The sequence below is a fragment of the Gymnodraco acuticeps genome, unplaced genomic scaffold, assembly GCF_902827175.1.
Source record: "Gymnodraco acuticeps unplaced genomic scaffold, fGymAcu1.1, whole genome shotgun sequence".
NCBI classification, from domain to species: Eukaryota; Metazoa; Chordata; class Actinopteri; order Perciformes; family Bathydraconidae; genus Gymnodraco; species Gymnodraco acuticeps.
In genome coordinates, this window is record NW_022991186.1 from 181174 (window position 1) to 195721 (window position 14548).

Below are 14548 nucleotides of genomic sequence, written 5' to 3' on the forward strand. Positions count from 1 at the left end.
GACTCTGCAGCAGACGGGCCCTTTTCTCTCTTTAAGTTGCTTGCGTAATGCTTTCCTCTCTCCCTCTGTGGTATAAGAAACATGGGGGGTGCATTGCTGAAACATTTAGGTGGATGAAGTCCTTGTTGTGGCCTTCAGTCGGAGTTATCGCACGGTGTCATCAGCTGTTCTCAGGTACAGCTTGCCATGTCCTCCCTACAATTTCCTCTTTTCGCTCCGAAGGCAATATCAAGGTCTCAATTAAAGTGACACCTGGGCTCTCAGTCACAAAGAGCCAGCAGAGCTGCCTGCCGGAGAGCCTGTCACTGATTAGTCAACACCCCAGCAGTCCGGAGATGACTCTGGGCATGGTGAAGCCCCCGGTGGAGCCATGGTGCGTTGCAGTCGCTCCAGTGAGCAGAGAGGTCCAGGGGCCAGACGCAGGTGAAGCATGCTCAAGTCGTTCCCAGGTGACGAGCAGAGGAAGAAGACTGACAGGATTTCCCTCTTTCCTTATTTGCTTTATTCTCTTTCTTTTCCGTCTCTCCCAAGCTGGGCAAACACTCCAAACCAATTTACCAAATACAAATATTCATTTTCAAGATTCAAGGCTTTATTGTCATGTGCACATTAGCTACAGTGGAGATATGGCAATTATTAACTTCACAGTTTTTGAATAGAACCTGGGATTTATTTATAGAAATGTGAACATTCTTGTCTATTACAGTTCCTTACGGCACCCAAGTGTCAGGATATTCTGAGCTTGATTTAGTTTTTTAAGACAGAAAGTCACAGAAGTGTTTAATAAATCTCCAATTACAGTTCCCACAATATACCGTAAATGGATACCGAGTTTTAGACAAGAAGTACATTGCATTTCAAAGTTTCAATTGAATTTAAAGAACACATTTATCATGACAAGGGCTAGGTTTGAAACCTCATGGCTTTTCGAATACCTGAACACAAATATATACAATTTGACTGATCTAGTCATATTTATGTTCAGTCTTGCTTATTCTTTGACGCCCCACTTTGTGACCTAAAGATATAATTAAACATATTTGCCCATTCCAAACAGTATTTCTTGTAGACTGCTTGTGTAAAGACATTGAATGATTTCAACACATTCAAGAGTCAAATTTGTTTGGTAAATGAAAGCAGGGGGTATAGGTAGAAAAAGCCCTGCGAGGTATTTCAGTAAAGGAAATGGTACCCAACCTTGATAAATATAGTTTAGCAACATAAAAGGGAAAGGTTTCATCCATCTGGTCCACCTCCACAAGCCCTTCCTCACCCTTGATCTGTCCTCGCCCTGTATTTACCAGCTTTCTCTACAGACAGCACCTTCATATAGCTCACAGGATCTGAAGATTCTCCCAGTTATTTGCGTGTTGCTCATCTCCTCCCAGAACCATCCATAGCTCTGCCTCTCTCCTCTCATTCTCCCACGTGGCTCTCCTCTCATTCTCCCCGTGTGAGGTCGTGGCAGTTGTTGCGGTGGGAGGTGTGGTGTAACCCCGGCTGTTTTGGCAGATAAGCCTCAGCAGGGCCCACCTGCTTCCCCGATGCTCGTCAGCCAATAGGACTCGAGCTGTCACAGGCCTTCAGTCGGAGGCAGAAGGTTGCCACCTCGACGTATCCAAGACAACCGCCTCATCGCGGCTTGGAAACATGGAGAGCATCTACATCTCAAATAGGAAATGTAAAAGACTCCAACGAATTGAGTCGAAAAAGTGATCCTTATTTGAGTTGTTTTAACTTGACCTAGTCTTTGAAGAACTGGATATAACTGATTAGGTTATTTATAGAAAATGTGGACAACCAAGTAATTTTTCCGCTAAAATAGCAAACACTTAATTTGCTTTTTTTATCCTTGCAACGAGATGTATGATTTCTTACTTTGGACTGTTGGTTGAACAAAAGTGTGGTGCAACTACATAGAGGGAACCAAAAGCAAGACGACTAACGATGTCCATTATCTGTCTCAATTTAAAAGGGTCAAATGTGATTTCATATTTGCATGGGTTCTGGAAATAGATGCAGCTAAATATCCTGGAAACAAAGCTTGTATCTCGACTTAGACGGAAATGCAACAAAGCAGTAAAAGCCTCATGAATAAAAGTGGTTCGGCGGAGCAGTCTGTGATTGGTCGGTTTGCTTCATTGGTATACTTTTATTGCAAAGCTTAAAGTCATTATCTTTACATTTGGATAATCAATGTCATTGGGTCCTGGTCCTCACTTTCAAAGCCCTCCACCATCTGCCCCCCCCTACCTCACTGACCTCCTCATCCTCTCCCAACCACCCCGGTCCCTCAGATCCACCTCAGCCGGTTTGCTTTCCATCCCCAAGGCCAAACTCCGGAGCTTCGGGGATAGAGCCTTCTCTGTGGCTCTGGAACTCCCTCCCCTAAGACCTCCGTGAGTCTGAGTCCTTCACCCTGTTCCAGTCCCGCCTCAATACCCACCTCTTCAACTCTGTATCCATAAGCCCCCCCCCCCCCTCTCAACCAACTTCCTCCTGACTGCTTTTCTGTTTTGTTTTGTTTTATTTGTCTACCCTCCCTCCCAAATGTAAAGCGTCTTTGGGTTCAAGAAAAGCGCTATAGAAATAAAATGTATTATTATTGGTTATGAAATGGGGCCGGGGATCAACAATGTTATGTTTTGAGTACAGACAGTATAGGCACATATATCACACAGGCCTTTAGTGTTGTGATTCCCTTTTTAATTGATTTGTTTCTGCGCTAATGACGGTTGTCCTCTTTGACGAGCCAATCATCTTGACTGTCATCCCTCCCCCAGGCCCTCGCATCACTTCCTGATCTGAATGTATAAAATTCAGCCGTGGATTTACAGCAGCTTTTTCTCCGCCTCGAGCCAAAGAAGCGATTTCTTGGTGAGAACACATCATGGTAGAGGTCAATAAACAATGGCTCGGTTATTCCGTGGTAGATTGAAAAGGAAATCATTTTGTGGTGGAGGCAGAGAGGTGTGTGTGTGTGTGTGTGTGTTTGCATGTAGTGTGAGTTAAGGAGCAGACCCCTGTTCTTCCTGTGGAGGCTTTCTCTTGGCAGCGAGGCTTCAAGCTGACCTGTCAGTATCAGTCAGCCTGCAGAGCCGTGAAATGACCCGGCAGCCTCTTGCAGCTCTTCCCCTCACACTGTTGCACCCCAAATATGTTTTGGTTCCCACATCTCCCTGCTTTATATTCACTCCCCACACCTCGTTCACTCGCGCTGTTCTCCGTCTCACGTAGGCACAATCGCTTAGTTTCTCTTTTCTCTGGAGACTTAATGTTTCCTGTTTGGATCCTGTTTGCAAGGCTTCAATAGGAATCACTTAATGGATTGAGAGAGGAGACGGACCCCTGGTTTTTTCATAGCCCACTGAAAATGTTCCAGGAATAGGAGCAGCTCAACAGTCTTGCTTTCTGTGCGTTTGAGGAAGTGTCTTTTCTCTTTCTGTTCAAACGAAGTTTTTCCTTTTTTGTTGTCTTTTTTAACTCAAATCCTGCAGTAAATGTATTCCTTCATCCTCACCATTCTCGCTACGCTTCCTGCAAGTTTAAAGCTCGATTGTTTTTTAATTTAGGGAGCTATATTTTTTGGGAGTACACCCTCACCACTCTCGCCAACACGCCTGCTCTTTCCCTCTGATGGTGGAGAGATGGATGGCTGGGAGAGAATGATCCTCATGGCAGACACATCAGTCAAGCGGACAAATGGCAGCCCTAAACTTGGAAAGCCATTAGCAGAGCCGAAGCAGGAGTGATGGCGGGCCAAGACCCTCGGGTTTCCATGATTCCCCTTTTTACAGAGCGCCGTTCTATGCCAGGCCACGACATGGCGGCGGGGGTGAGGCCACCTCTCTGTCCCGTATGTTGACATAGGGCCGAACCCCAGTCATTAATGAACAAACCCCCCAAAGCATGAAGGGGTCGGCTGTCTTTTCATTTATGACTCATGCAATTGGCATAAGGCTGTGTCGCAGTTGAGAGGAAGTTCTGTGACGGGCATTATGTATTTACCGCCCTGCGTTTACAGTTTGTCAACACTGACGTCATGATTCAGACGAGGATCTGGACCGTTACGTTTTTGGAGAAAGGCTCCTTTTTCACTTTTTACATCTTAATTGTCTACCTTTTGAACATCTCCCTCCCTCGTGCTGGACCACTGCCAATTTGGAATCACATTGAATCTCGTTTTGTCTACATCGAATATACAAAACCACTTTTTAAAACTTCTCTTACAGAATCAGGTGAGAGGTTAGTTTTCCTGCGCTCCACTGAGCTCCACAGAGACGAAGAAGTATTTTGGAGAACATCAGCGGCGGCTGTGTTTATCTATTTGTGTCTTTGTCTTAGCAGCTGCTTTGTAAAGGAAATATTGTTCCTTTTTGTTCAAACAGAAATAAAGAGGCAGTAGGGAGGGAGGGCAGAGGGGGAGAGAAACATTAGCTTGTCTAAACGATGTGCCAGAACTCTTCGTCTACAGTAACAACACTGAATACACCGATGCATGTTTCTAATGTCTATAAAATCATGGCTGAACATACATATTGAGGGAGAAACATGTTAAACATGTTTACATCGTTAAATGTACATTTTAATGAACAAAGCAGTTGCTAGACAACATCGCGCTTAAATGCTTGCAAACGAGATGGGATTCTGGATTCAAAATAGACCATTATGGGCAAATTGCGTGCTACAGTATAGACGGAGAGGAAATTGGCGTCATTTTCAGAGTGTGATTATAGCGAGCTGGTAAACAAAAACTGAAGTGTCTGATGTTTGAGTAGTTGCCTCATCGTGTGTGTGTGTGTGTGTGTGTGTGTGTCACAGGTAGGGGGAATGCTACCCTGCAGGAAATGTCCTGATGCAAACAGAGATATAGCATGGGGAATGTGGAGCGACTCAAACGAGCCATGTTTGTCTGTGCGTGAAAGAGTGAGGAGCTTTAAACTCTCAGAGAAAACTACTCAAATTTGGAATAAAACACTTATTTACACTCGACTGTGACTTGACACAAGAGTGGAAATTGGGCACTGCGTGAGTAATTATTTACATTTATCCTCTAATTGTTGAACACTTTGTAGATCCATCTTCTACAGTAGCAGGCTTTAACTCATTACAGGTAAATAACTGCCATAAACACACAGGAACATGTCATTGTGAATATGTCACTGTAGGTGTCAATGTTGATCCTCAAGGAGAGAGCAACAAGTAATGTTGTCTAGACATACGCAAATATAATATAAAAAGGAAGACACACGCAAACGGATATAAACAAATCAACAAATGTTCAGAAATAGCTTTAAAATAGTCTTTATTTTGCTTTTACTTCTCTTGACAAACCACAAAGTACACAGCCTTGGGACAGTTACTTACAAGAAAAAAACATCACTTCGGAAATGTACTGTATGTCTGGAGCTGCCTGTTGAAGCGGCCAATAGACACCCATATTGGAGAGGATTTATTTTACCTTTACGTATTCTACTGGACCTTTTCGTTCTGAGGAAGTAATGAGGGTAACACTTTGGGCCATGCATTAAACGGAAGAGGAGGGAAACATATACAGTTTTATTAAAACACAACCCTTCCAAGTAGAAGTGTTTCACCTTAAGGCTCATTTTATGGAGAAAAAGCACTCGAATGCATTTCATAAGAGCGAAATATCACTTAATTTGAGCCCTTTATGAAATGTAATGGCTTCCGTGAGTCACTTAGGCCAAGTGCAGTACAAGTGCGTCTGTCTGGGGCTTCAGACATAAAGGACATTATCTGTCATCGCACTAATAACCAGACTCTGGCATTAATATATTATGTACACTTTGACCCCCTACCTTCCCTTTACTTCCAATCTTTGAGGGTTTTTAGTGTTTCTCATGAACAATGCACACCGCCCCACCCTTCAGCAGTCGGTGAACTACTTGTGGCTGGACGGTCTATCTGTTGGAGGGATTTTAAAACAATATGAAATCTCATCTACCACCTAGATGCCTTGTTTACTGAGAGGATTTGCACTCCGGGGAAACGGGCAAACGGGAGCTTAAGAGTGTGGCCGCCGGGGGAAAAAAGGGAAAGCGTTGACAAGGCAACGGGAGCTCATTATCTCGTCGTCTATGCCTGTCCACGGAGCGCCATTGATGGGTGTCAGAGGACAGTTTGGAGCAGACAAATGTGGTTGGACCCTACGTTTCCCACAAAAGACGATCAAGCAGCAATAACACGTCCATGGAAATGACACGTCGGCGCTGTAATCCTGGATTACCTGTCCGCCTCGCTCCTTCGCGGTCGCGTCTGCATGTGGCACGTTTCAAATCAGACAAGATAACAAACAGTGGCTCAGCCTCCACTGCTGTGAGGCTGTGTTTGATCGTGTTAAGATACACAATGTGTGCAGCGGGAGCTCTATCGCTCTCCGTCCTCTCATCCTCTGCTGACCAGCCGCGTGGACAGGGGAAAGACATGTTGTTCTGGGTCATGCAATGCAGTACGTACTGGCTCCGATCTGATTGTCTGGGTGATTGAGCATATCTACAAAGCATGCAAACATCTGCTGCAGTCATCGACTTTTTACTGACGTACAGGAGGGCATAGCCACGATAACAAAAGAAGCGGCATCTGTTTCGTTAATCGAGAGTTGTCTCTTTTGCTCACCTGTATAAAAGCACTTATATGTAAATCTTAATTTGATCAGGCGGCATCATCTAGGTGTCTTTGCAGGAAGACTTGAGGGAAAAAGAAAAACACGAAATTATAACCACACTTTGACCGGTAAATACATTTCAACTTTAGGTAAGTTTAGACGGACCTGAGGCCTCAGCCCAGATACCAACCTGGCATCTTGTGGTTTTCCATTTCCACACAGGCTGTGCCATGATGACTGTAGTCAACTTATATTCAAACTTAAGTCTTCAAATGTATGTCATGTGCAAGTTGCGTCCCTAAAGATTCAATGGCTACCATTTATTCACATGGTCTTGTTTTAAAAGATGGAATTTGCAGGTTTTTGCAGTTCACATTGATAAGAAAAACAAGTACGGTGTGAAGGGAAAACATTGAGACTTGGACACTTTTCAGCCTGAGTGGCCAGAGAGATCTGCATCAGCAGCTCTGTGGGTGAGGACGGTCCTCAGAGAGGGTCTTGGACCGCTGCCACTGCTCAGATTACTGCCATAGGAGAAAGTAAAACCTCCAGTGAACAGCCGTGGGCCTCGGTGCAATCCCCATCCTCAGCTATTTATTTCTAGAGTGTACCAATTTATTTTCTGTGAATTTCCACGCTGTTTTCATTTCCGTCTCTCAGCAGCGAGTCTATCTTTGCATGATGTGTTCTGCTGCTGGTGTTTACCGAGGGGTACGTCTTGTGTTTGTGAGAACTGAGTGGGAGAGAGAGATTTTGTGTTTTTCCTGTTCATGATTTGCTTGATTTTTGGTTAGGAGCTCGTTGGCAGCCTGCACATTTAGTTGGCACATATAGTGGTATAGCTCTGAGTGTAGGCAGAGACGTCTTGATTCCTTCAAGAAGACTCGCTCCTCACTTGCATGCATCATATGCGAACGGCAAATATTTTGTCCAAGGGCATACACAAACCTAGCAGAAGTTGACAAACGGCTTTTTTTATACTGAGTTCAACTAAAGTCCACTGACAATCAAACTGTGATTACAGAAACTTTAATACAATGTAAGGAGCTAAAGAAAGTTGACCGTGGAATAGGGGTCTAACGGTATCCGTATTCGTCCAGTACCGTCACGGTTCAGACGTCACGGTTCGGCACATGCAGTCACACGGCGCCTTTTTTTACGAGTGGGAAAAAAGTCTGTCACTCAGGGCAGTATTACACTATATATAATCCAGGGGGCGGTATTGCGCCTAAAAACCAGCCGCCCGTAAATAACAAATGAATAACAAGAACAAAACGAACACAATACATGAAGAAGAAAAGTTAGTAGCTATGGCGAGTTCACACAACACACAGGAGCTAGAAGACCCAGCTGCTTCTTTTAAATCAGCTGTGTGGGAACATTTCGGGTTCCTTGTGGACTACAATAACGATGAGGTGCGAGTTGTGGATCGGACGAGGACGGTGTGTCGGCGTTGTTCGACAGCGGTGCGGTATGCTATGGTAACACGTCAAACATGCTCAATCACATCCGAGTCAGTCTCAGTCCCCAGCGAGAGGGTTTTCTCGACGGCAGGTGACATAGTTACCGCCAACAGATCTGCCCTCACTACTGACAACGTAGACAAAAAATAGAGTAAAGCTTGAGTACCTTATTTCGGCATAACGGCCTCACACACTCACAAGTTAATTACACATGTTAGACATTGCTCCTAAAGGTACAGATTTTATTTTCTTATTATTTATTTTAATATGTTCAAGACATTATTTTTAGCTGTACAGTTTATTTAACCTTTTTGTTTGACATCAGCCATTATAAATAATATCTGTGTGTTACTGTTTGTGGTTTGTTTTTTAACTGTGTAATACATATACCAAATGTTAGAGTTCCTTATTTTCACACCAAAACTTGCACTACTGTTAAAAAAAAATGCATTTGGGACTTTTTTTTGCTTTTCCTTGTTGTACCGAACCGTGACCCCCAAACCGAGGTATGAACCGAACCGTGACTTCTGTGAGCCGTTACACCCCTACCGTGTAACTTTGAAAAGCAATAGTTGAAGCATTGCTGTATTTCTTTGAGGTTTTTCTGCATTGTCCCGTTTTTAAAGCAGTGCTATTTATTTTTCCGGCTGAAATTAGACATCAGACTTGTTAACATTTGAACAGCAACCAGTAAAAACACAACAATTACAAGTAAGTTCAGTTCTAAAGTATGACGGATTCAAAGGCGGGGACAAAAGCACACATAGGGCACAATTATTTTTATTTATCAGGTCTTTCCAAATATTGTCTGAAAAATGCAGACCTTTGCTTTTTGAGTTAACCTTAACGATCTATGTGAGGTTTGCTGAGTCTGCGTTTTCGTCACACTGCAGTCTTTCTCTGAGGGCAGGACGGCTTCTCGAGGGCCATTTCTCATTTTACTGCCCTGCTCAAAGGCTACTGCAGTGAAGGCAGCGTGGATAACAAGTAGGGTTTTGATTTCACACGGTGTTTAGTTGCAAGAGCACCTTAAGGTCCCATGAAATCGACTGTATGTGAAACAAATTGGGCGCTCGGCTTCTTCGTTTAGCATACAAAGGAGCCCTAAATTGAACAAAGGAAAGAGCCGTGTGTGTCCTCCCTGCCAACACATGGGACCTATTCCTTTGTCAGCTCACGTGCTGTTTACTTTGACATGTTCCAATTTAGCTGTCAAAGTTACTGGAAGGACAAAAGGAACGCACACGTCACATATCACTCGATAGTGTACACTATACATACATCCTAATTGATGCTTCACTCGTAGTGGGAGGGAGACAATTGCTGTAATTGTGAAGAGGCAGGGTGACGAGAAGTAAAAACAATGCCACTTTGTCTGACTGTCTCACACACACACACACACACACACACACACACACACACACACACACACACACACACACACACACATTCTTTATGTAATGGCCCAGAAATTCGTGCCCACAGAGGAAAGCATGTGTGTTTGCATAAATATATGGTTTGAGGTGTTTATTGCCGAGTGACTGTGGGGAGAAAAGGCGCCTCTCTTTAATAAAGACACAGGTTGGCAGATTGCGAGTGTCAGTGCATGTGGCATACAGCCTCTTCAGGTGATTTATGAGCGCACTGCTAGGCTATTACATTACGGACCCAGTGCTATTCAGTGAGGGCGATAAGAGCAGCCCTCTGTTGAAACTCTGCCGGTGCAAGCGCTTTGTTTTAGTGGTGTATCCCTGCTTTTTGATAAAGGAATTAAGTATGAGGAAAATCGAATCATGTTGTCTGCACTGCAGCTGCAGCTCATCTATTAGGTTAGCGTTACGGCTTTCGCCCTTCAGAGTTTGCCGAGTAATGTTCAAGGGAAGACGGCTTGGAATTGTTTGCATCCTCATTGAATTTCAAATCGTAGACCTTTCCTTATTGCGTAACAATATTATGCATTAGCTGCACTAGACTTGCAATGAAAGCAAAAGCAAGTATCCACCTCTTGAGATCGGCCTCCATTTATTCTGGAACACTTCTCGCCAGAACTACTCGACTCAAAAGGTGCAAGTCTGCCGTTTGTTCCCAGTGCGATTGGCTTTGGACCCGGCCTTGTGTTTGCAGAGAGAGGCCGACACGCCGAGGCTAGAGTTCACGCTGCAGCGCGCCGCTGCCGAAAGGCCAGTTGTCAACCACCAGCGGAGGAAAAGCAATGGGGCGTCAGCCAGAGCGGTTTGGAAGAAGGACGAGTCAGGGTCGCTTTCACTAAGCACAGCATGTGGTCACTGCAGTGAGCCACAGGGGCGGAGAGGAGCGGGTAGGAGGCAGCCTTAGCCTTAGGTAAGGAGGAAGGAAGTACTTCTTGTCTTATAAACACAAAGCATTTTTCTTCATCAAGCTGAACCTTACAGCGTTATTGTGGGAGGGGGTGAGTGATTGTTAGGGTTACCTTTCATTGGCTACAGGTCTTTTCTTGAATCAATGATGTCAGAATGGGGCTGGTTGCCAAATCCAAAGTATCTTCCCACTTGAATTAGATTACACACTTCAATTTCAAGTCAATCAAAAGTATCACAAACATATTGTATTTTCTTCCGGATGTATTCTGACTCAGAGTTGGAAGCTGTTTTCCACTCAGCGTTCCTGTGGTTCTGGTTGCAGACCTAAAGGCATCGGAAACCTTTGACATTTTCTGAATGCTTGATGAATGTGTGGGGTTATTGTCCTTTGGGATGATGTGCCAACTGATTTCACTTTTGGCAGTCCAACACACGCATCTTTAGGCGCTGCTGCAGCAGTGGAGTCGAGCAGTGAAGAGCCTTGTCAGATCTCTCCCTCAGGGACGCTTCCCAGCACGATGGAAAAAGCCAAATAATTAATTGGCCTAATGTTCCACTCCATCGTGACAGCTCCTCAAGAACTCACTTGTGACAAGAAAGCATGAAGACCCATCTCACTGTCAAATATGCTGATAAGGAGCAATCTGTATGGTACATGAGATGAGAGGTCCCATGTTGAAGGAGCCCATCGTAAGCTCCATCCTCCCAAATGTCATGTCCTTTACAGGCCTCTTGGAAACGAACAATTTGGCACATTTATTCTGCTAAACATACCACTGTACGTTCGGTCTGTCCCCCCCGAGAAGCAGCCGTGCAGAGACAGGCTGAGACAAATAATGCAGCCCCCTATTTGGAAGGCCTTATCCCCTCAGAAGTGTGAGGCTATTTATGTTGAGTGTGGGTGTTTGTAATGAGTGTGGCCATACCAATGTGCCAATTAGTCTCATGCTCAGAAATCATAGACGCATTCCTGCCTCGCCACTTGTTCGCAACGAAGCTGTGATTTGGACAGAAATAATCGCAGCCGTGATAATGATGCAACCCGCCAATTAATTTGACTTCTAAGCTTAAAGCCAGTTTTTCTTGTTTTTAAACACCAACTACTATATTCCGGTTTTTTTCTACCAGGATGGAAATGCTCCTAAAATACTTTTACGACCAGTTGTATTCATTAAAAGCAAGGATAATTGAAATTAAGTACAACTTTCCACAGACTTGCTTCGAATCAATTCTGCAATAAATATGTCCTCACACTAAAATAAATCACATTCATCATGTCGGAGGTTATGCACTGACACTAAGTGGCCAGCAAATGATTCTTTTAGTGTCAATCTGGAAAACTGGCAAACATATTTCAACTGATTCAGAACAATAATTAGTTTCTGAGAAAACATTTGAGGTTTAAGATATTCTACAAGATGCAGTAGCTTTAAATCCTGACGATATTAGTGGATGCTGCTCTACCCCTCAGACTCGATGTGAAGTCCACAGCTTTGAGGTTTGCTTTATTAGTTTTATCTTCAAAGGACAGTGGGAAGATTTCCCCACACCTCTGCACCCTTTAGCAAATGTTCAGTAACACTGTCATCACACACATTACAACTGAAGGGCCTTATGTTGTGTTTTGGACAAAGTGATAGCTAACAGGACTCTATAGATGTGAAGGGGAAATGAAAACTGCAAATAACACCTGTGTCTGCCTCGGTTAGCGGCGTGGTCAGTTATTTCTTTTATCCGCAGGTGCATCGTGGATGTGTTTGACATTTTAAAAGTAATGGCTTGAACTTTAATTAAATTCTTGTTTATAACTTTCCCGCATTAACACTCATCTCAGAGGGAATAGATATGAGCTATTCCTAATTTGAAAACCCTTTTTTTAAATAGTCTCACTGGACATTTGTCCGACTCCTCTACCCTCACGCCCCCAGTCTATTACATTCTCCTCCTTCTCTAAAAGACTGCAATTAATCTAATTAGTAATCAATCAGCCGGTGGGCCTCCCGCCTCTCCGGTGCTAATGGAGGATATGACAGGCCTGGACCTTGCATTATTAATACCTCCATTCCTGCAGCCCAGGCCCCCCCCCCCTGACACCCACAGCCAGGGGCCATTGATCACTACCACAACCCAGTGAGCACTGCAAAGCCTGCTGGGACATTTCCAGAGAGTAGTGGGAGTGGAGGTGGGGACTGTGGTGTGTCAGTCTGCGTGGGATGAATCTGTTTAGGGGGCTCGGGTGATTTTGGTAAGGGAAGGCCAAAGATTGAGTATCCTAAAAGTGTGATGACGCCTCGGTGGATCTTGTGGTCTTTAGGGAAGCTCAAGGAGTTGAGGGATTGTTTGAGTGGCGTTAATAGGAATGTTGTGCTCTGACAAAAGCTCATTTGGTTAATGGGGCTCACCTCCAAACTATTATGGCAGAATAAAGGGCGGCCTCTCTGCGGGGCTATTTCCAGGAAATGAGATTAGAAATTATAGGACGCCGCTAATGCCGGGGCACAATGATCGCTGTGTTGCAATGAAACAATCACGGCAACATTATCCTTCATCTCCCATGTGTTATACGATCCCCGGGTCTAATAGGGGCAGCAGCTGAGGTTACAGAGCCGGAGAGCAGTCCCGCCAGCTGATGTCATTCGCTCAAATCGATACTGGAACCTGCTCCGTGCAGGGAAACAACGGAACAAACCGCGTAAAGCTCTTTGTTTCAAGCTTAACTGTGAACTTCCCGAGCTACACGCAGACGCAGAGCCTTCCTGTGTCCTCTTTAACAGAATCTGCTCACTCTGATTCGGCTTACCTCCGTGCCAGCGGCTGGTGATCATGTTGGTTATCCTATCGGCATGTTATTTTTGAGCGTACGCTGTTAGAGCTTTGGCACTCGGGGCTGGGCTATGATTTAATATTTACTTTCAGTGTAATCTAATCGTGATATGATTATATTATGTCCTAATTCAGGATTTCAAGCTCATTTAAATCAAAAATGTATTTTCTTTGAAGGTGGAGTTGAGTCATATGTTTGGCATTTCTCCTATGTGCTTTCCTTAAATGATCTTTCACACTTTAATCAGCTGCTATTTGGAATACATCTGTAATGTGAATCTTTTCATTTTGGACTTTTGTTTGGATAAAACAACCGTTCGAATATTTCGCCCGTGGCTTTATGAAACTTTTAGTGTTTTCATAATCTTCTGACATTGTTATAGACATGAAACAAGACCTTTGTGTCTAATCGAGCATAAATCAGCTGCAGATGAATGGATACTGAAAATACTTGTTAGATGCAGCCGACCGATGGCAAAGAAAGACTTTCAATTAATGTAAAACACAACGATGCGCTTCAATATAAGGGAAAAGTGTTAATTTGACAGCTTTGATCAGCAGGAAGGTAATGGGAATACTCTGCTACAACCTTCACAGTGCAACACATATCATACCTTCATATCTAATGTGCTGTTTGAGAGATTGTGGGGCTACAATATCATCCTTTAATCAAAGTTCAGAGACTTCAGGATATATTGCAAGGATCATCCTTATTTTTAGTTGTTGCTTCATTCTTCTCCCATCTCTACTGTATGTTATTAAAAAAGGCCTTTTTATTAAGAGTGTGATATTGACTTGTGTCTGAACTCCCAGCTCGATGGTGATGGTTTTTGACAGGAGAAACAGCTGTGGCCTGTCCACAGTGGTGTGTGTGTGTGTGTGTGTGTGTGTGTGTGTGTGTGTGTGTGTGTGTGTGTGTGTGTGTGTGTGTGTGTGTGTGTGTGTGTGTGTGTGTGTGTGTGTGTGTGTGTGTGTGTGTGTGTGTGTGTGTGTGTGTGTGTGTGTGTGTGTGTGTGTGTGTGTGTGTGTGTGTGTGTGTGTGTGTGTGTGTGTGTGTGTGTGTGTGTGTGTGTGTGTGTGTGTGTGTGTGTGTGTGTGTCCTAGCATTACTATACTTGTGGGGACCTACATATGTCTACCCAGTCACGTGTTGGGACTCACCTCCCTTATGGGGACAAATTGGAGGTCCCCATGAGAGGAATCATTAATTTTAGGGTGAAGACTTGGTTAGGGTTAGGCATGTGTTGGTTATGGTTAAGGTGTGTGTGTGGCGCCACTTCCCATGACTCAGACCT

At 44.1% G+C, this 14548-nt stretch overlaps 1 protein-coding gene across 1 annotated transcript in view; it reads left to right on the forward strand.

Annotated features, from left to right (window-relative positions):
• Positions 1 to 335: 335 nt before the first annotated feature.
• The window catches only part of sema6e (sema domain, transmembrane domain (TM), and cytoplasmic domain, (semaphorin) 6E), a gene marked incomplete in the record, with an annotated part of 112559 nt that continues 98346 nt past the window's right edge, over positions 336 to 14548 (forward strand). The window contains 1 exon segment of the mRNA XM_034238138.1: positions 336 to 423. Within this exon segment, the coding sequence (XP_034094029.1) occupies positions 336 to 423 (88 nt within the window).